At 43.8% G+C, this 23428-nt stretch overlaps 1 protein-coding gene across 14 annotated transcripts in view; it reads right to left on the bottom strand.

The window, feature by feature from the left end:
- LOC135416934 (arf-GAP with GTPase, ANK repeat and PH domain-containing protein 1) overlaps nt 1–23428 on the bottom strand; it is a 319524-nt gene that overhangs the window by 48347 nt on the left and 247749 nt on the right. For 9 of the 14 annotated variants that reach the window (XM_064660296.1, XM_064660297.1, XM_064660300.1 and 6 more), the window contains one exon: nt 7996–8073. The exons of the other annotated variants lie outside the window; for them this stretch is intronic. In XM_064660296.1, coding sequence (XP_064516366.1) covers nt 7996–8073 — 78 coding nt within the window. The remainder of the gene's footprint in view (nt 1–7995; nt 8074–23428) is intronic. 14 annotated transcript variants of the gene reach the window in all.

The raw sequence follows: 23428 nt of genomic DNA, 5'->3' as shown, positions 1-23428 counted from the left end.
AACAGAGCAAGTGGAATTGGGAAGGGCTCGCATGAAGCATGAAAGAAAAGAATAATAAGAGCACAAAACTCTGGTGAACATCAGCCATAACGAGCTTTAGAAAGAGCATTTTGTCTGGTAATGACTTATTATATATTCAGAGACACGAACTACCCTGTTCCCTCTCATCCCCAGGCAGGCACAGACAAGGGACAAATCCAGCACAAGCTCTAAAGGCAGCACTGCTGCCACTGCCAGTCATCTTCCCAACCTGTGGGGTTTGATTGGATAAACTCCATGCTAGCAGAAGGTTACTTTGCACCTTGAAGTGGGAATAAACATGGAGTTGAAGCTTATTTTCAGGTGCAGGAGAGCACCTGAAGCAGCAGTTTTACTAAGAACACAGTGTGTGGAATAAGTGGGAAAAGAAATCATAGAATCCCAGAATATCTTGAGCTGAAAGGGACCCACGAGGTCCAACTCCTGGCCCTGTCCAGGACACCCCAACAATCCCACCCTGTCCCTGAGGGTGTTGTCCTAACCCTCCTGGAGCTCTGGCAGCCTTGGGGCTGTGCCCACTGCCCTGGGGAGCCTGGTCAGTGCCAACCACCCTCTGGGGGAAGAACCTTTCCCTGAGATCCAGCCTAAATCCCCCCTGACACAGCTCCATGTCATTCCCTTGGGCCAAACATTAATGATCCAGCTGTACAGCTACAACTACTTTTCTATTTTAGCAACACTGTGTTACAAACAGGTAGAATCATTACTCAAAATGTTATGAATAAATCGTGGGAAAAGCCTCATTTATCAAACAGAGCTCTCTTGTTCCTGAGGAAGATGTAAGAAGAACTACCTGCACCATAAACGAAACTCTGTTCGGTCCTGTGCTCTGTCTCCTGTAGGATCACACAGTTAAGCTCTTCTAAACCTGATCACCCACCACGCCACTCCCCTGTAAGCCAAAGGTCTGGTACAAGCTGCAGGAGCTGCCTGCTAGACAAAATAGTCGTTTTGCCACCTCAAGGTAAAAATTCCCCACGCTTCCTCCTTTTTATGCAGGCACAAGACTATAGGGATGCAGAGACCCAGAAGAGGACAATGAGAGACTTCTCCAGTGCGCTGGCAAGGCTGACCTCCCAAAGAGCAACAACTTGAATACAGGGTGTATAACTAACACTCAACAGCATACATGGTGTATATTGGAGTGTCTGCACCACTCTATCCTGCTTTTAAGTTTGAAGTGACTTCCCAGTATTAGGATTCCAAACCTTGAAGGAGTTCTGCACAACCAAGCTGCAGCATCACTGAATCCTCTGATCTCCCACTGAATAATGGTGATCAAACACAGGAAGCTGGTTTGTCCAGGTGAGCTACTGGTCCTGGAGTGTGTCCAGGGAAGGGAACGGAGCTGGGGAAGGGGCTGGAGCAGCAGGAGCAGCTCAGGGAGCTGGGGGTCTCAGCCTGGAGAAAAGGAGGCTCAGGGGGGACCTTCTGGCTCTGCAACTCCCTGACAGGAGGGGGGAGCCGGGGGGGGTCAGGCTCTGCTCCCAGGGAACAAGGGACAGGAGGAGAGAGAACGGCCTCGAGCTGTGCCAGGGGAGGGTTAGGTAGGACACGAGGAGGAATTTCTCCCTGGAAAGGGTGGTCAGGCCTTGGCAGGGGCTGCCCAGGGAGGTGGTGGAGTCCGCAGCCCTGGAGGTGTTTGAAAGGCACGTGAGTGTGGCACTTGGGGACGTGGTTCACTGGTGAATCTGGTGGTGCTGTGTTAATGGCTGGACTCCACAGTCCCTAAAAAGCTGTGCCAGTTGAACACACCTTCCCTACATCTTCCCTGCTTAAACACACCAATTTGTTTTTCCTAAGCTCCACTGTGAAACAAAAGCAGCACTGTCTGCTCCATATCACCCCCAGGCAACGCCTACAAAAGACAGGGAGCAAACCTGTACATCCTTAACCACTGCACACGGGAACAGGAGAATCCAGGCAGCAGGATGAAATTGTTCAGTTTTACTCTTCAGTCAAATTATAGGTTGTGCTATTTAAATCCCTGTGAGCCCAATCACAAAATTTTATTAAACAGTTTTCCATGTTTAACAGTTATTCATGGAAAGGTCCACTATAATAGTATTTTAGCACCATCAACCTGTCGAAATCAACCTGCCCAATTACTCCAAACTACATTAATAACACCGGATATTACACTAATTGTGTCCAGTTTCTATGCAGACGAGGTCCCATGGGGCTAATTCTGCATCCTCAGGGGCAAGCAACTCAGCCATCAGCCTGATTTCACCAGGAATCCCTCCTCATTACACAAGTTCAGGCTGTCAAACTTTTTTTTTTTTTTTTAAAAAAAAAAGGTTAATGGGCCAATCAGTCATCAATTATTTCCTGGAAGGGCAGCAGAGGAAGGGTTAAAGTGCGAAGAACCAGCTGCCACTGACTTCCATTTGGAAGTTATTATCAACAGGAGATATCTAAAATGTTGTTGTTGTTGTTTGTTTTGCCTTTTTTTTAGAGTGGGAGGGGTAGCTGGGATGGGAAATGAGCCAAAACCCTGAGACTGTGATGACATGGAACCTAAAGCATAAGGGATTTTTTTTCTGTTAGTGGAAGTAGGAGTGCATTCCATGAATTTTAGGAAAACCCCCAGACCACCAGAGCCACCACAGCACTTCCAAAAAGTTACACAATGCCACTGGTGATGCTGCACATAAGGGTGGTGAGGCCCTGGCACAGGCTGCCCAGAGAAGCTGTGGCTGCCCCTGGATCCCTGGAAGTGTCCAAGGCCAGGTTGGACAGGGCTTGGAGCAATCTGGGCTGGTGGAAGGTGTCCCTGCCCATGGCAGGGGGTGGGACTGGATGAGCTTTGAGGTCCCTTCCAACCCAAACCAGTCTGGGATTCCATGATACTCTTTTCACCATCATCCTTCCATAGTCAAGTTACTGCATTTAACCTGAATTCACATTTATTTTGCTCTGCCAAGAGCCAGACATTGCCACAGCCCACCCACTTCTGGAAAACCAGAGACAATTTCTGAGAAGCAAAGGATTGTGCAAGAGAAAATAAACATTTAGGCACAGCCTCACTGCCTGTGTCTGTGGTGTGTGACAGAGATCAGATTTAGAAAACTACACTGAAAATTACCACAGGATACAATTAGTCTATAACTTCTTCCAGAGAACTCAATTAAGTCGATGAAAATGTAGGGAAAACACAGGTCCAGAAGCGGTGACGCCTCTTGGTACCTGGCAAGAGCTGTTCTAAAGAACATGCAGGAATCACTTTGATATCAATTCCCACTTCCAACCTATTTTATTCTCAATATTAAGAACTGTATAAACCACGGACACCTTGCACCAGTGTTTGAACAAGCACAGTTCAAAGTCACAAAATCATTGAGTATCAGGTCAGAAGGAACCTCAAGGATCACCCAGTCCAACCTTTCAGCACTGAAAGTCAACAGAAGGCAAGGGCTCTTCTCTGCCAGGCACTGTACAGTGAGAAAGTACACCCATTACACCCATCCCAAAAGTCAGCTTTTAAACAAAAAAATATTCCTATTTTTCACAGGATCATAAAACGATAGCACTGTTCAGGTTGGAAAAGACCTCCAAGATCATCAACTCCAACCACTTTCATGGGTATAAATCAAGGACTCGCTAGGTTTAAGGTGTTTCTCATAGGCACCCAGCAATATTTTGCCAGAATCAGAAATAAAAATAAATAAATAAATAAATAAATAAATGTTCTGGCTTCCAAGGCAACCAGACTTTGCCCAAGGTAGTTGTCATCAGGGGGTGCTGGTGCTGATCAACAGTAACTCACCACGCACGTCCGGTAGCCGATGCCACCCCCTCAGCAAACACTTCCCAGAAACAAGAAGTCAAGTGCAGCACCAGAAGATTCTCGGTGCATTTCAAACACCCCTGAAGGCCCCTTCAAGGGCTGTGGTTCCAGCTGGAATGCTACTCACGCCTGCCTCCAGTAACACCCAGACCCAGTTCAGCTCCCTTTTCATCACGCCCTCCTCCCTCTCGCAAAAATCTCTTCTGCTCAAGCACCATCCTCATAACCCTCCACCCTTTCAAAAGGGTGGCAAGCAGGAGCTGCTGAGGTGCCCTGCCACGCACTGTGAGATGTTTACAACACACAGTTTGTGTTATTTACATCCTGTATAACGTTAACTCTCCTCACCTTTTGCCACTTGGTGTAAATTACCCCCCTAACTTGGCAGATGTATGTTTATTAGCAGCCCCAATTAAGGAAATATTTGTGCCATGTCCCACTGGGCATGGCTATGCTAATACGTCTCTCCCCTTTCCAAACCCAGTGTCTAAATCTAATTAGTTCTGAAAAATCAACCCTATCAGGACAATAGAGCTCTGCTTTTGCTCGCCCACAGCTCTTGATAAAGGTTGTGTTCCACTGGAAGAATTTTATACTGTTTTATATTGCTGCCCACGAGTGACAAACTGCTGATGAAAGGCACTGAACCCCCCCTACCATATGGATTTGTTGTTTTATTTGGGTGCCAAGACTTCTAAAAAACTTTAAAAATTCAGTTTATGCAGGATGTAACTTCCTGCACAGGCACAGCACCATGGCAGCAAAGGCATCACTAACTCTGAAACCAAAGGGAGGTTGGGGCTTCATGAATACCCAAACTAAAGGTTGCCCATCAGTGCTTGGCAAATCTGACCCAGCACTGTTTAAAATCACATATGTAACTGAGAAGAGTGGAAAAATGAAGATTTAATATCTTTATGCAGGTTAAACCACAGCATGCAGAGCACAGGCATTAAATTCCATAAAGATGATCCTTTCCACTCTGCTGCAAAATCATAAAATCACAGAATCCCAGACTAGTTTGGGTGGGAAGGGACCTTAAAGCTCACCTCATTCCACCCCCTGCCATGGGCAGGGACACCTTCCCCTAGCCCAGGCTGCTCCAAGCCCTGTCCAACCCGGCCTCAGTCTGTTGATACAGGAAAAATAATTCTGTATTTTAATAGTACTACAATGATAGCAGGTGCCAGTGATTCCAGCAGGTCTTAACACCAGAGTGGGGTTTGTTTCAAGCATAACTCACTGCTACTAGATATTTTTCCCCCCTGGAGAATCAAAGGATTGCTTAAAGCCTGGCTGCCTGCAATAGGGAGTGGGTGGGACTTTTTCACTTGTCAGTGGCTCCCTATAGAAAAAACCCAGATCTGAAAACTGAGAGTTTAGGAAAAATCCTAAAATTCACGAGAGTAAGATTTCTTGCAATGATAAAAACTGACGGAGGACGGAGCTGTGGAATTTTTACCTCCTTTCCACCTGACAGGAGGGTGGAGCCAGGTGGGGCTTGTGTTTTTTCCCAAGGAACAAGTGACAGGACAAGAGGACAAGCCTCAAGCTGTGCCACGGGAGGTTCAGGGCATCAGGAAGAATTTCTTCTGGAAAGGATGGTCAGGCCTTGGGAGGGGCTACCCAGGGAGGTTTGGAGTCCCCACCCTGGAGGTGTCCCAGGAAGGCCTGGACATGTCACTCAGTGCTCTGGGCTGGGGGACGAAGTGGGGATTGGGCACAGGTTGGACTCGATGATCCTGGAGGGCTTTCCCAACCTAAAGGATTCTGTAGTGCCCTCAGAAGGTAGAGTCCTTCAGGGCTCTTACACCCTGTGAAAATCCCCCCCTTGCGCACCCACAGCACTGCTTTTGCTGTCCAACAGCCAAGAGGGAGGAGCCCCCCGGACGGAGGATGCTCCAGGATGCCACCAGGCTGGGCACCCTCACACCCCCTCAGCACAGCTGCAGCACCTGAGCTGCACAGTTCTCTACCCTAACCTGAGACTGGCTACCCAGAAGCACAGGGAATACCTAAAAATAGTGACAAAAATCACTGGAGAGGTTGCTTTCTGCTCCAAGACTTTAGAACCCGGACTGTAGGGATGGAAATATTTTTGGTGTGTAAATAGGTGCAACTGAGCAAACACGAGCTGAGCACCAGAGAGGATTTGTTATCCTGGACTGTCATTTCCCATCCTCGTTCTCTTTTCTGAAGGCACAATTATGGAAGCACGTGGCTTTAATGCCCACAATGCTCATTAACTCGACATGTGCCCGTCTCACCACTGCAGCTCTCACACGGGGGCTGAAGGGACCAGCTCAAAGCTATGGAGAACTCTGAACCTGCAGTTTTTAGGGGGGAGAAAACATCCAAATAAAGATTCATTTGCCTAATTTTAGAATTTCATTCTGTGTCTCAAAACTCTTTGGGCCATGGCCAGCAGGACTACATTCCCATACCACGGTGCCTTTGATCCTTAGTTTGATGAGTAAGATAAAAGATCCCTGAAAATAGACATGCCCTAAAAAAACCTTTGTCCGTGAAACACGAGGGAATTCTATATATTTGTTTCCCTGCTGTGATTTAGTAACAGGTAGATATAAAATCACAAGCTTCTCAAGCACTAAACCTGGAACAACAAATATGCTGATTAGAAGAAAAATTTGGCTGGGAGATAAAGACCAGCAACTACAGGGAAAATTAAAAATTACTAAAGAGGAAAGTGGGGGGAAAAAAACCCAATCAAATCTTATGACTATCTGACAATCATTTTCTCTCATTGTGTATTGAAAAGAAAAGAACAAAAAAGACAGCTCTGAAAGGTAATAATTTTATGTTTAGACTGAGAAACAAAATAAAATTATACTTTAAAAAAGCTGCCTTAACAAGCTGAAATAAAATCCCAGTTTTGTTTCCTGCACACACTTTGTTTGGCAGGGAGAGCAACTAGCTGTAATTGTGCAAAAAAAGGAGGGTGATATAAATCACCAAAGGTTAATGACCAGGATGTGAACAGAGGGACTTGTTTACAGCAATAGCTCGCAATTTAAAATTTACAAGAGATTTAATGCCACCGCTTGGCAATCACTAAAATCAACAGCCCAGAAAACAGTGACATTAAGAAAAATATTACAGTTATAATCATTCCAAAATAAGTCAATTAGTGTTAGGGCAGGCGCTCGCCATTACTTGACCCATTTGGTTTGCACTTAAGTGAAGAGGAAAAAAAAATCCCCCTCCCTTCCAGCGAGATTACTGAGTTGTGACCTATTTTGCATTCCCTGTTTCTTACACCATCCCTCTTCCATGCTGCTGGAGATGGTGGTGCTGGAGTGTTTTTTTCACCCCCTCTCCTTGCCTGGTTTCCAAGTAATTCTGACCTTTGACATTTGTAATAATAAAAAATATATATATATATATAAAAAAAGGCAGTTTATAATTGTGTTGTTCAAACGAAGGTGGAGGTGTGGGGAGGGGGAAATAAATATATAAAATTCCATGTGCTATTATACAAAAGGCATGACGGCTGTCTTGGGTGGGAAAAAAAGCAATGTAAGTCAATTTGTGAACTTTGGCACCAGGTGACCTTTAGAAATACAACAATATCCAGAATTTACAAGCAAGAGCAGCACATGCAAATGACCCGGCACTGTCTCGCCTCTGGATTAGAGCTGCAAAGAGCATTATGGAGAAGGCTTGCACAAAACAAATTAAGATTGTTACTTAAATGTCACGGCACACTATTGTATTTGGCTACAGATCATTACACCTGATACTAACACTTTTAAAAACTGTAATAACTTGGGAAATATTACATTGAGTGCCCACACGGAGAAAGGGAAAATATATATGTATCTCCTGAAAAAAAAAAAAAATAAAAGGAGAAAATGGGTTCCTGAAGTAATTTAAACATCACCACTCCACGACTAGAGGGAAAGGTCAAGATTTAAGTAAGCTGAAAGGAACACAAATGGCAAAGTAAAAGGCACAACCAGAGAGACGGAAAGCCCAGGTGGAATGACTCTGCAAACACAGGTGGGACAGGCATGCTCGGGGCAAAGCTCACTTCCATGCCCACACTGGGGAAGGGACAGAGGCAAGGAGCATGAAGTTTTGGAGAAGAGGGTTAAAAAAAAGGGGGAAGAGAGGAGGTTTCCGTCTGGGACGGGTGGGTTTGTTACCTTCGGTGTTGGTGCTGCTGCTGCTGTATATATTTCGCAGGCTACCAACACGGTTTAGTTTCCAAGCTTTGCGTTTGGCTGCGTCCAGAGAGCAGGAGGGGAAGAGAAAAAAAAGAGAATAAAAATAAAGAAAAAGAAGGGGACCAAAAAAAAAAAAAAAAAAAAAGAAAATCAATGAAAAAGGGGAGAAAAGAAACATCAAAAAGCATGTGAAGTAAAATACAAGCACGAGCCTGTTAACAAGTGAAGAGCTCCACACAGAAAATGCACACAGGACCACTCAGCCTCTCCAATCCACGGCCCAGACAGAAAAACTCTTGAGAGGGATTTTTCTTTCAGTCTCTACAATGTGACATGACAAGATTAAATGGATCTGCTATTGGAATAGACAAAAACAGACCAGGAGAAGTAAAAAAAGGCAGGAAGTATTTGTGCAAAGGATACAAGACTAGACAAAACAGCTACTGTAAAATGCAATTTAATTCATGACAGAACAGCCTGACAAGAGCTCCTTTTCCTCCAAAAGCCTGTAGGGATCACTTGGTGCCTGGAGTTCACCCTTAAACCTCCTTTTTACATCATCGCCTTTAAAAATTGAAGTGATGATGTAATGACCTTGAATCCTCCTAACAACAAATGCTATTTGTAGTGCTGAGCTCAGAGGCATTAAAATCATCACAGAATCACAGAATGGCCTGGGCTGGATGGACCTTAAAGCCCATCCAGTCCCACCCCCTGCCATGGGCAGGGACACCTTCCACTAGCCCAGGTGGCTCCAAGCCCTGTTCAACTTGGCCCCATCCAGGGCTGGGGCAGCCACAGCTTCTCTGGACATCACCTAATTATTCTGAAGAGTGTCAAGCAGACATTGATGCAATCAACGTTTGTTGGTCCTCCCTTCCTTTCCCCCTGGCAAACCACTGCAAAATCAAGGTGTTTATTTGGAAAGGGAAAAAAAATAAAATGGATCCTTTACACAGAACAGTAACATCCCCATTTTATTAGAATTGACTCAAACTTTGAGATTCTCTGAGCTCCTGGCTGCTGTTTCACAATTAGCAGAAAATACTGCTCAAAAACACTCCACTCCTGTGCTCATTAGGGGAGAGCACATTTTCACCTTCTTTAAAATCGACGCGTTTTGCCTCAAGAGTGAAATCCCAGCATGAGAAGGACGTTCAATCAAAAATATGTTTAGGCTGAGATTCATCAGACAGCAACTGCAGGAAACATCCAAGTACACCAGGACACTGCTGGCACTGCCAGCAACTGAAAAAACAGGGAAGTGGTGGGATTAGCATCCCTGGAAGTGTGACTGTGGCCCCTGGGGACCTGGTTTAGTGGTGAACACGGTGGTGTTGTGTTAATGGTTGGACTCAACGATCTCAGAGGTCTCCTCAGGGACCTTAGACCCTCCCCTCTCCCACCACGGATGCTCCTCACCCTTTGGGATGACAGGGACATCACACAACATACCGAGTACTGGGATACAATAATTAAAAAATTTTCTTTCTGTATTTATGAGGGAACTTTTTGAATGCCCCACAAAAGTCAGACCAAACGGCTGCTTCTGGGGAAAAGGAACAGTGACATGAAGTCATTCCAATCTTTAACAAAAAGCCTGGTTTTCAGCTGAAGAACTAAGGCTGTTAAGCTATATGAGGTTTTAATAAAGCCATCTGCAGGCTTTTATGTCATATACAGAAAAGGAGGACTGGATTCGCAGTGACATCATCAAATCTGAAAGTGTTTTCACTGGGCGCATCCTTCAAGCTGAAAAAAACCTTTCATTTTAACAAGTCTCGGCACCTACAGAGGCACAATTGCCCAGCAGAGAACTTGTTTTTCCTCTAAAACATTTACATATAAATAGGCAAAATCGAGGTTTGGCACCCCTCTGAAGGGAAGATGGTCTGCAGTGCACAGAGACCCTTTCCCAGTCCCTTTTCCATTTTTCACACTTTAATGGCATGTTTGAGTCTGGCTGTGTGAGCAGGAGTGAACTCTCAGCCTGGTTTTCTATTAACCTATTGATGAAATAATCCATTTTAATGTGGTAGGTGTCAGGTCTTTCCCTTCTCTTTAAACAAATGGACTTTTCCCACAGTGATGCTGAGGTCCTGATACATCCCAGTGTGTCCTTTCCCACTGATTAGGCTCCAGCCTGTTTGCTCCAGGTGCTCTCCTGGCTTTGAGGATTCAATAGGATTATCAGCAGCAGGGTTTGGGCACTGCCAAGCGCAGCCTCTGGAGGTGACTGACGTGCCAGGACCCAGTGGAGCCTCCTACCCTGCCTGGCTTTGGAATGACAGTGTTGTTACCGACCAACAAGGCTGGAACAGGCACCACAGGTCATTATTTGCCTGGTTTGGCTTTCACTTATATCACAGGATATTCAGCCTCTTTGGTCTGGGTTCACTTGCTGGGTCCAAAGTCAATTCAACAAAAGCTCTTGTTGCCAACTCTATATATCTATATATCTATATCCACATTATATCTATATTATATCTACATCTATTATCTATATCATATACACACTTAAACAATCAAATCAGCCCCAACTGGTTACCAAGAAAAAGCTGTAAGAAACACTCCCTTATGTAACAGCAAAACTCACTAATTAGAAAGATCCTTAAGGCAGATTGATTTGAAGTATCTCCTGGAAGTGTGTTTTCTTCCAAAAAAGCCACTAAGAAGTGTCTCTAACTAGAGATTCCAGAAAAAACCCAGAAACACACCTCTCTCAAACATCAAATACCTGGAATGAATTTAACTACATATACCTATATCACCAAGTGCCACATCCACTCAGTTTTTGAGCACTGCCAGGGATGGTGACCCCTCCACTGCCCTGGGCACCCCTTTCCAATGCCTGACCACCCTTTCAGGGAGGAATTTTTCCTGATGTCCAACCTGAAATGGACTCATACAAATTTGGAAGGGTCAGAAGTGTTTTCTGCTGTGGTTTTCCTACAAAGAACCTTAAACTGCTTAAATCAAACACATCAGGACACTCGTGAGGTGAAGAACTGCTACAGACTGGTTGCTGCAAATGGGGAAAGGCTGCAGAGCACACAGAGCTTGGAGATCATGGAAGCCTTTGCCATGACTTGGCAGGCACTGACTGGGCTCACTGTGCTTTTCCAGAGGCAATTCCACTCCTTTATTTCAGCTTTCTATGTCCTGAGCAGCAATTTTTCCATTTGTGAGGCAGGGACTGTAATGCACATGCTTTGAAGTGGGAGCTGTACAGGTTACTTGATGGCTCTGCAGGTCTTTGAACATCCAAAACCAACCAAAAGAGAGCCCTAAACACTGAATGCAAGCAGAAGATACTTAAATCCAGTGGGAGATGATACATGTTGGGTCTCTCCATGACAATGGAGTGCATGACAATGCAGCTCTGGGAGGAAATCCAGCTGGATCTGGAGACAGAGAGGCCTCCCTTTGCTGATGTTTTTGAGAACTCCACTGTGAGCTGAACTATACCCACTTACACACACACACTCTGGATGTAAAACAGCCTCTCATATCTTAGAGTGAAAATAGGCATGTTGGTATCACAGAAGAAAACCAGGCTTCAGTAGAACCTTTTGCCAAGATATGGAGTAACTGGGAATCAGTTAAACTTGATCACTGCCAATTACCCCCTCTCTTTGTACTTGTGCAGACAGTAACTTCCCAGCTGTGACCATCCCCCTGCAGACAGAATCTCTGTGGTTGCTTTCTTTAACAGGCCTGCTATTTATTCTCTGTTAATGAGTCTACTTGTCCTGTTTTGATTAGGTTTTGTAGTAAATATGTTTACTGACACCATGATCAGGTACCATTCTTTCTTAAAGCAGCAGGTGTTTGTAGAAGGAATGTACCCAGGTGTGATCTGAGGATCCATCTGTTTGGTACCAGGGAAGTTCTCTGAGGATGCTCAAGGTACTGTACTCAACAAAACCTCATATTAACCCCTTTAAACCCGCACTAATTCAGTTCTCTATACATTTTGATAAGCAGAAATATGCTTTTACTCTTCGGAGAGTCTTAATACCTACAGTCTCACCCTTGCTGATGAGCAGAACAGGAATTTGCTCAACACCCACACTCTTTGGTAAGAGGATGAAAATGATTCCATTAAGATGCAACTCAGGAGATTCTCAGCCCATGGAAACTTGTCTCTGAGACTGTGAAAGGGCCTGACATTGTTTTACCCTATGTGAAAGCAATGACAAAAATTCCTCCGAAAGGGTTAAAAAAAAGGCAGCCCAAATCCCAGGCGTATCTAATATACGACATTTAGAAAGTAAAATAAACTGGAAACATTGTGTTTCTAGACCTGTCCAACACCTAAATTTTAAAATAAAATAAAAAAAAACCAAAACCACAAAGTGCACAGAACTTAAAAATCACAGAATCATAAAATCACAAAATCACAGGATTCTCAGATGGTTTGGGTTGAAAGGGGCCGTAGAGCCCTTCTCATTCCAGTCCCCTGACACAGGCAGGGATGATAAATGTGTCCATCAATTTTTTATAATTTCTATCAAATATGTACAGTTTATCTATTAACCCAGATTTCCAAAGGAAACCTGAACATGACTTTTAAGTTTCCAAACACACCTGTTTGGTGCACGGATGTTACCAAGACATACATCCCAGGGGGCTAAAAAAATGGATCCAAGAGACAAAAAGTATTTCATATGGTAACAGTCCTAAATATGCTCTTTTTGGACTCCAGAATACTAAAAAAACAAGCTGTGTAAAGTAAATTAGTAAAGTAAATTACTAAAAGTGCTGAGTTACAGATATTTCCCCAAACACAAGTAAAATTCTCTGTCTGGTACAAAAAACCCCCACCCTTTCCTCCAGAGCTGAAATCCTTCCCAGCGCTCTATTTTAAACCCAGAAAACACTCTATAAGTAATACTTCAAATCCTATTAATAGTTAATTACGTTTGGCTTCTATTCAGCTTTGAACATTTCAAATGAAGGGAAAAAAAAATGAAAACACATTCATACTTCTGCTCGTGACAGGGGAAAAAAGTTACTCTAATTAAACATTCCTAAAAAATGTTTTTAATTTTTTTTTTTTCCCTCCTTGCAATATTTCTCCATCAAAACTTCTGCAATAGGTAAAGGACCCACTAAACGACTTCACTGCCTTTCCAATACACTATAAACACGCAAGATTCGAATTGACAAAACTAAATGGTAATTGGAAACATTTCTCTCAGTTTTTCATTATCGTGAAGCAGAAAATTATGGCCCCTTTTCTCCACACACACAAAAATATCCCTTCTCAACCACCTAGAAAAATTGTCTTTTAATAAAAGCTTTAGATTATACTATCATATTTCAAAGGCAACGAGCAGTTGAAGCAGCTAATCAAAGGTGTAATTATTTAATGAGCCTCCCCCTGCCACGGCTGTGAGGGCCTGGCTGTGATCACTGGACCACCAGCTCCAGCTCCAGCCCTGCAAAACAACCCGTTCCCAGGGTTAGCTCCTCCAATTTGGGTTGACTCCACGAGGCCAGCTGAGCTGTTATGGAATTAGGAGAATCACTTTGTCACTCTGCCACTGCTTTTTTTTTTCGGACGCATCTGGACTAAAAATAAAAAAAAAAAACAACTGTAAAGAGCTTTTCCTGCAGAGGAAACGAAAACATTGCCCTGACAAAACATGGTTTGTCAAGATCATCTCTGATTTTTTCACTTCTAATGCTGCATGACAGTTTTCTGTACAGCCCAGCTGCCCCACTCCAGTAATTCACATGTAAAAACCACCCCAAATGTGCTGATTGAAAATTACGTATTTGGCTTAATTGCACTTTAATATTTATATTCAAATAGATCCATATTAATCTACTTCAGAGGAGTGAAGCCAGCTACAGCACAAGCAGGCCCTGAAACTCCATTCTATTACTTATATCATATCTTTTACACCTGGAAATATGACAAGAATAACCTATAATCATCATGCATTAATTACCAGAGCTATCCACGAGCTAAGCAAGTGTCCAGCACACCTTGGCTTACTCTTGGCTTACAACAAAGCAGTTTATTATATCTAAGCCTCAAATGCTAAATATGAACTACTCCTATTATACTTCTTTTGTGGTAGTAAATTCCCTTTTCTTTGGGCTACACTATTAGATTTCACAGAATCATAGAATCGTCACGGCTGGAAAAGACCACCAAGATCATCAGCTCCAACCTTCAACCAAATACCACTAAAACCATATTGCAAAATGCCACATTCACTCCTCTTTTGAACACTTCCAGGAATGGTGACTTCATCACTTCACTGGGCATCCCCTTCCATTTGATCCAAGATATCGGCCCTTCTGGAATTTCAAAGGTATTTGAATTTCTACCCAATTATCCAGATTTCAAGATCAGTGTCATGCCTGTAATTGGTATCATCAGAGCTCAGGTGACACCACCACCTGGGATGCCACTGGAAACCAGAGCCAGTGAGGAAGCACTTCCCAGCTCTGCACCTTGCAGCTAAATACGACCCCAGGATGCAAGGGGAGACTGACAGAGGCTTCTTCAGACCACTACACCTGGCCAGAATGGCACCTGTGACAACAAACCCTGGTTGATGTGACACCAAAAGCACTCGGGTTTTGAGATCCTTATTGGGAAAGCTCCCACTGTCGTGGAATGGCTTGGGTGGGAAGGGACCTTTTAAAGGTTGTCTTGTCCAATCTCTTGTAATGAATAATTATACAAAATGCAAAATGCACCATCACTAAATCCAACTCGGTGTATTTGGATGGACAGCAGGAAAAAGCATCCCTGAAGAGGAAACAAGAGTGTGGGTGAAGAATCCAGGGACACCGAGGAAAGGAAGATTAGTGGAGCAGGAGTGGGACACCGAGGGGTTGTGTGGGGTTATTTGCCATCAGCCCAGACACAGTGTTGCCTGTGGGAACAGAGACACTTCCCTGTTCACCCCAGGAAGCACTGCCTTCATGGCACGATGGACTGATCCATGTCTCAGACCATCGGTTCCACCCGTGGACAAGGAGCCGACACTCGCCCGGCACAGGCTGACGAACGAGGGGCACTGGGATCCCTTCAGCAAGGATGCACTGCCTGCCCCCTTCTCCCTTGGAACACAAAGCTGCCATGTTTGGCTGCTGGTGCCAGCAATTACTGTCAAGAAACCAGCTACAGAACAACAGAAAGAGCTTCTGCTGCTCCTCACTGCTTACTTTTAAAAGATAAACTCAGTGCAGGCATCTTGAAATTTCCCACAGTTTTTGGCCACAAAATTTCTGTTCCAACGTATATTAGGTGTCAGAATGGAAACACTGCAAACTAGAAATAAAATATACTACCATAACTAGTATAACTGGGCGGAATTAATGCCAAAAAGAGCATGTTTGGGGGTTTTTTAGGTGGTAAAAAATCTGTAACTTGTTTGAAGATAAAAAATATTTACATATGAAGCGGGATGTGAAGGTGCTCTCTGCACATCAATGAGCTCCACAGCACCTTCTTGCCAAGGTATCTTAAAAGAAACAAGGGAAAGCTGAGCCAGGACATGGGCAGGACCAATATTTATGAAATTCTTACAGTTCTCATTTACTTGAGATTTTTTGTAGATACAGATGATGAAGTGTTTGATTTTTTCAAAGACCTGGGTATACTGCTTATCTTGCATTTATTTTGTTCAGCATTTATTATAATTATTTTAAAATAAATAAAGGAGACTGCACTACCCTCTGATAACAAAGGAGGCTTGTAAGTCACCTGTATTCTTTTAAGGTAGCAGAAAGGTACATTAGGCATCATTGCCACTTTGGCATTCCAGCTTTTATTTAGTTAAAAGGAATTGGAACATGGAACAGAAATGGGAATTTCCATTCCTACCCTCTCTCATCTTTCTCACTATTTTCTCACCTATTAAATCCATAACATCCACCCTACTGTAAAAGGTAAGCTCACACTAGGAAAACAAAACCTTATACAAAAAGATGTCACAAGCTGTTTCCCCTCCTGAAAAAGCAGGTGCTGTCCCTGTCAGCTCCTCAGGACCACCAGACACACCAGACCATAAAGCACAGACAAGGTAACCTTGGTAGAGGATCCAAACCTTGCTCAACAACACAAGTCTCCTGAGGTCAGGCAAAAGAACACCTTGTGCTACAGCATTCTGGGAAAGACTATCCATAAGGCATCTCATGGATCAAATGGGCTCAGCTGCTGCCCAGAGAGGTTGGGACTCCCCATCCCTGGAAGTGTCCAAGCCAGGCTGGACAGGGCTTGGAGTAACCTGGGCTAGTGGAAGGTGGCCCTGCCCATGGCAGGGGATGGAATGAGATGGTCCCTTTAAGGTCCCTCTCCACACAAACCATTCCATGATCCCATCATATCATCCTTTGCAGAGACCCAGCCCTGATCCAGGCTCATTAGCAGTTTGCCCTCCAGCAAGGGCACAGATGAGGAACATGCACACACAGCCCCCTTTTGTTTGTTCTGGGGGAATCACATCAGACACAGCACCGCTTCCCACTGCAGCTTTAGATACAGAACATGAATTCTTCCTTAATTTTCATCACGTGTAAAAACAAACAGGAGCCAATCTTCCAGAATTAGGTGCTTAATAGTTCAGCATGTTACTCAGTCCCACGTTAACATAGGGATTCCTTGCTGGAGAAACTAATGGAGAGATTTATTGTGTCAAGGTCTTTTCCTACAAACTACTGAGCCACCTTTAATGATTATTTCTCTATAAACCTGAAAGCTTGTGCTTAAACAGGATGGTCACCCTGGAATCATTTAGGTTGGAAAAAAAGCCCTGAAGACCCTTTTTACCTGAGGTTCTACATCATCCTGCACTGACAGAGAAGGCAACTTCCAGGTCCTTCCCTTGACTACATTAGAAAATGCAGACCTGCAGATGTTGGGACCTACAGTGTAAGGAGGACAAACTCAGCAACCTGGTCTAGTGGGAGGTGTCCATGCCCATGGCAGGGAGTTGGAACTGGATGGTCTTTGAGGTCCCTTCCAACCCAAAAATCTATGAATTTCCATTTTAGGACTCCTCAAAGCCTGAAAAATTAAAATCAAATAGCTTGATCAAAGCAGGCAATGGGATAAAGCAGCATGGAATTTTCACACGTAGTTTACAAAGAAGCCACCATAACCTTCCCACACTCTCTGCTCAACCAATGGTTGTGCTATTCCCCAACATCTGCCCAGATGCTGCTTTGTACAAATGCCCCAAGCTCAGGATTAACTCGTGACTCTGCGGCTGCTCTTACGTGAAGGTTATCATTCCTGTAATTCGACTTTTTTTTCAAAAGCTACAGTTGCAGAAAATCCCTGGGGAGATGCTGGAATGAGGTCGGAAAAAGGAGGTTGCAATTTGACATTTGCATGTTTGAAACACGGTGTGTTCTGGCAGGGACACACAAACACCACGTGGCCGCCTGAGTGAGCAAGGAATTAAGAAGCCGCGCTGCCTTCCACTTTCCAGCAAAACCCCCAGGAACAACTGCACTGGGCCTGGGAAAGTAAATATTAAATCCTGAATTTACATCAGAACCTGGTGTCACAGGCTCCCTCACAAGCCACAGCTCTGAGGTGTTAACTACTAACTGGCTCAACCACAATGGCCGTTACTAATCGCTTACTGAATAATGGAAGTGACGCAACTGATAAAAGGTTTCAATCCTGGAAAAAAGTGATTTATAGTATTTCACTCTACTGGCACTGTTATTTGTATGACAAATGGTCGGACAGACACCAGTTAATCTCTGCACACCTCCGAGTCTGATGTGGCAGCCTCTGCCGGAGCATCCCAATAATCAGGAAGTGCTCATGCCGTGGCCACGCCGGTGCCAGGGGCCGAAGGCTGGGATTCTGTCAAGGCTGAGCCCCAAATCAATTTACCCAATGGGTTTTATTTTTTTTATTTTTTTTTTTGGTAGGGGGGAGGAAGAAAAAGGAAAGAGGAGTATCATCATAAAGCAGGGAAGCTGCAGCCTTGCAGCAGGAGGGACTGGCCCTGCTCCTCCAGTGCAGAAATGAAATCATCAATACAAGCATGGCATTAATGATTCCACAAAGCTCCACGTTGTTTATGGATCTGCCCTGATGGCAAAAGCCAAACTGCAGAGTCACACAGAGCTGTCACAACTGGTATGGTGCAGCAGAATATCCCCCCCCCCCCATGTACTGCAAATCCCATCTTTCCCTTGGACAGGAGACAGGGATGGGGCAGCTTTAAAGGGAGCAGGAGACAGGATTTCCCTCCCTTGGGAAATGAACAGGGCTTTATATTTACAAGCAGCCCATCAAGAACAGCTTCATCTCATTGGTGCTCTTGGTATTATCCCACTCTCTGCAGAAGTCAAACGTATTTTATCAAGCCAGCCTTTCAAAAGCAGCAAATCCCAGCACTGAGCTTCCTTGAGTTTGCTTTATTCCCATGTGTTATTTTTCTTAAAAAACAAAAATCCACTTCTACAAAACCAATGCCCACTTCTCTTTAATGAAGGGGGTGGTTGGAACTACATAGTCTTTAAGGTCTCTTTCCAACCCAAGCCACTCTGTGATTCTATGACTCTAAGAAAAAGAAAACAACCACGCAGGGGGAGAATAAAAGCCAATTTTGCCAACTGAACAAAGTAATGGAGTAGAGATTTGTGTATTCACGTGATGCAGTCGGACTGGTATGTTCATAGCTGTAACTCACACTTTGTAAACAACTAACTAAACCCCACCAGCCTCCTCAGATTTACAGGCAGGTTCACAAGCAGTACTGGTTGTAGTTCCTCATCTCATTCTGCTGTTAAAAAAGTGAAATTTAAAATAAACAGTATATTACAATCCAGCTCACCCACAATAAAAACCAGCTTTTAGAGGGATGCCAAAGGGTCACACATGATATTTAAAGGTTACACAGCACTTGAAGGGTCCATTTGGATTATAGCCCACACAGGCAAGTTCTCATTGCCTTCTCCACTATTTGCATATATTATAGGCCTCAATGCAGAGCAGCCCTTGGCAAGTTGCAAGATTTTTTAGGCTGTAGGAGGACAAGGGTGAGGTATTTTGATCCCCTGCATTTAACTCTTGAAGGAAGAAAACTGTAATAAACAGATGCTGAGGTTCACACAAACAGACACCAGCTGGTAAAAGTGCAGCAGCTTTTGGATGGAGATAACAGATTCCACAGTCATCAAGGCCAGGAAAAAAAATGCTGCAGCAATTGACGAAGTCAAAATGTGAAGACCAGATCATGCACTTCAGCGACACTCAGAGAGCTAAGGATGGCATTTTTCTGTCACACTGACATGGAAGGGACATAACAATCACAGAATCCCAGAATGGTTTGGGTTGGGAGGAACATTAAAGCTCACCCTGTTCCAACCCCCTGCCATGGGCAGGGAGACCATTCACTAGCCCAGGCTGCTCCAAGCCCCATCCAACCTGGCCTTGGACACTTCCAGGGATGGGGCAGCCACAGCTTCTCTGGGTAACCTGTGCCAGGGCCTCCCCACCCTCCCAGGGAAGGATTCCTTCCCAATATCTCAGCTAAACCTGGATAGGGAATACAAAGCCCCAGCAGATCAATCTCTGGGTTGGCCACAGGAAGACAGAAGCTTGGTTTGCATGTGCACATGGGAGAACATTCACAGGAGAGGAGGAGAAGGGAGCTGACAAACCAGGAGCAGCAATCAGAATTTTCTCCAGAAGGCTTAGAAGATCCCTGGAGAGGTAAAAGTCTTCCGTGCTGCATTCCCACTAGCAGGAGAAATGTGGATGGAGTAGGAAGATGACTACCATAGGAATCAAGGAAAAAAAATCACCCAGAACATCAAAGAGCATGTAGCTGAAAACAAACCCCAAAAGTTAACTCCTCCCTGGGGCTGGATGATGGGCACCCATTAACTGCTTCCTGTGATCTGAGGACTAACTCAGTGTACTTGCTCTTGCAAGATAACTGTGATAATGTGGCATTAAAAATTCCTCAGCTTTTTATCACTTGACAATCTCCTGTAAGAGATTTGGACAGCTTTGTTACTCTGCCAGTGGAAATTACTTTCTAACCATATCACACATCAGCCTTCCCATTATTTCACACCAGACCAATGTGAGGTTAAATAATACACAGATTCTTCAGGATCCCTTCCCTCTTTTCAGCTACAAGCATAATATCCATTTTTTTCCAGTTCTCTGCAACATTCCCACTGCTACAAGAACCCGTCAAAATTACATGACAGTTGATTAGAAAGCTCTTAAGTCAACTTTGTAGGACTCCTGCCCACAGCTAATCTGGTTGTGCAGATATAAGTAATAAATAAATAAAACACCCACTGCAGAGGAAGTTTAGCTGTCATGTAACTGTTTAGAAGTACAAAATTAAGGTGAGCCGAGTTCTTATCTCTTTTTCTCAGTGACAGGAAATTTCTTGTTCTTCCTTTCTGAAATCAGGATTCACTGTTATAGTCTTTCATCAGGCATTGGAGTCATACCATGGCTAGAATCTATTTGTTGCTAATGAATTTAAGGAATTGCTCTTTCCTCAACCTTACACACCTCACATTCTACAGATCACCAATTCTTTTTAAATATAATTTGTTAAGATCTTTTTTGATATCTTTTTAATATCTTTAATTTCCTTTACCAACTAAGACATTTTCCATCCACTGATTTATATTCATCACCTTTGCTATCCTTCCCACTGACACTTCCCTGCCTTGTCTCCTGCACTTCCCCCCTCAACCACAGCGCTTTTCAGAACACAGGCATCCTCTGGAGTGCAGAACTGTAAGGCCTGTGCACTTCACCTTCCTAAACATTTCCACACTCTTCACCTAATTACGTCCAACCCACAAAACTTCTGTTACACAACAACTGTCCTGTTGCTCAGGATTACAGAAAATGTGTTAAAAGCTTTGAGCTTGTGTACATGTATATGTATTAATGAAGAGAACTTTGATGTGTTTGCTCAAGGCAGAGGAGTTCAGCTCCTCTTGTACCACCTCAGCTTCGAGCACACGACTTATTGCCCAGTTACTACTCTGCATCTTCCAGGCATTGTGAGGGATTTGCATGACCCCGCTGTATTTTTCTAACCCAGCAATCAGCTCTCCAAAAGGAAGCACAGGCTCTCTCCCCCCTCCATGTGGTGTTAGTGTGCAGGTAGTTGCAGTAATTGATGGCACAAAAAACTCACGACACAGTGGTACAAAACTACTGCCAAAACACTGTGCCATCAAACATAGTGAAGGCTGATACAGATTATTTGTTTTAGGGGGCATATCTGCACGTGCACACGATTGAAAGACTGCCTGTTGGGTGGGGAAGAACAAATGGGTTTGGTAAAGAAACTAAGTATGAAAAGCCAAAAGCAAGGTGCAATCACAGGTAATATCAAGCTCATGACAAAGTCAGAGCTATCAACCAGACATTGACCTGTTGGGTTTCCTCCAGACCAACAAAATATTGTCTTCAGGGAAGCCTTAATGTCACTAAGAGGATACATACCCCTGAAAAATGCTGTAACCAACCAAGTCAGTTTTTCCTGTTTGAAATGGGCATACACTGCACGTACCAAACCCCCCTGAGTAACTGATGGGTACTCTCAGGTTACTGTAACTGGTAGAGGACCTCACTCCACTGATCCATGTAGCTCAGGGAAGCAGTTTCACCCCCAAAATGGAGGGGAAATAATGAAACCTGTCCCCAGAGCCATACAGCTGAGATATAAACAGGGATTTAAAGGAGAGTTTTTCTAGTTAATCTCTCAGCATTTCCCCAGTTCTCATTTCAATCTAGCCCATCCCTCCCACCCCCTTGCAAAAGCAGTTGGACTTCTGACTTACATGACCATTACGGAGGCTGTAGGGTGTTTTGGCAGTACCTTTTACTTGCAGGTAAAAATCTCCATCTCCTCTTTCCACAAAGCTTATTGGGGGGAAAAAAGGGGATAAAAAAAATTTCATTTCGGATTTGTCAGTCAAAATCTCAGGCTCCAGCAAACTGAATGAAATGACAGAATCCTTTTGTACTTTGCAGGGTCTCCATGATCTACTCTGCTTCACAACTGGAATGAACAAGAACCCTCTTAATGTTTCTTGTATATCCAGTGCCCTCCTCCAAGTAGGACCAAAGCCCAGAATGATTTGACAAGGAAAGACTTAAAGAAATTCAACGTGGTGGCTCCTGCATTGCTCAGAAATTCCTCTTGGATTTTATTCTGGCTCTGGGGGACGGTTTTTGTCAATCTTTCCTTCTTTTTTTCCAAAGTGTGGCAGTTTCAGCTTTGTGCCTAACAACCTCGACAGTGTCCCTTCACATTTTCTAGACGAGCCATTGAGTAGTATTAGGACAAATTATGGGACCTGATGACATGTAACAGGAACATCTCCTCCAGTCAGAGGCTGTGGAGGAAATAAAAAGCCTGAAAGAACTATTTCTGGCCAGAAGAAGGAAACTTTATCCTCTTCACTGGTATAAGGAATTGCAGATGGTGAAATACTTCAGTGAACCACAAAGCAGAGTTTCCTTGTATGATGACTGTACTGACTCCACACAACGTGCAGAAGACACAGTAGAAGACACACAGACTCTCCTTTGGCTTGTGGAGCTACAACAGACAACGTGAAAACCTTTGAAAATCATCCTATTTAGAAGCAAAATTGCCTTTCCCAGGTATTTTCTGTCCTTCTTTGCCACCAGTCTTCTCTATGGAAATAACCTGCACGAAATCAGTGTTTCCACTGGAGCCAACCTGCCTCTGCCCTTACCAGCTGCGGTGCCATCGAGCTGGGGAAAGAGCTGTTGGGATATTTTGCATGTGGAGAAGCAGCAAGGTTCATTACAAATAGATTATTTATGATTAAAGAGTTCATTATGAATAGATTGATTATTCCCAAGTATTTTCCAAGTGTTGTCAGCTGTTCCCCTGGGAACAGCTTTTCAATAACATCCACAACTTAAAGAAAAAACTGATGAACTATATTGGTATTTTTATGAATAAAGGCAGCAGGTATTCATCAATACATTTAAAAGAAAAGCAAAACTCTACTTCCAACCTCCTCCATGGTTATTTTTTCATGTCATAACAGTTCTGAGCATACCCTGTACTCTTTAGTTAGTAATAAACCAGAGTACTGCACTTATAATCTTTGCTATATGTAATTTTGTAGAAGCAGATCCTGATGTTCTATGACTCTGGGATTCTATGTATACCTGCTCTATTAGTCAACTGTTAAAAAATAAAATAAAATAAAATAAAGTAAAATAAAACAGTGCCTAAGATCACACCATAAGTTGAAGCCCAGGTCTCCTTTTCCACAGTGGAAAACCTCCCCACCATTCCAGTACATCCCATTCCTCCATGGGACACTAACAGTCTGTCACCAAAGCTCACCTCCTCACTTCACATCTGGGATCCAAAGGTTAAATATAAGAAAT

Source organism: Pseudopipra pipra, chromosome 7 (assembly GCF_036250125.1).
Source record: "Pseudopipra pipra isolate bDixPip1 chromosome 7, bDixPip1.hap1, whole genome shotgun sequence".
Classification (NCBI taxonomy): domain Eukaryota; kingdom Metazoa; phylum Chordata; class Aves; order Passeriformes; family Pipridae; genus Pseudopipra; species Pseudopipra pipra.
This window is presented reverse-complemented; position numbering and strand designations above follow the sequence as displayed.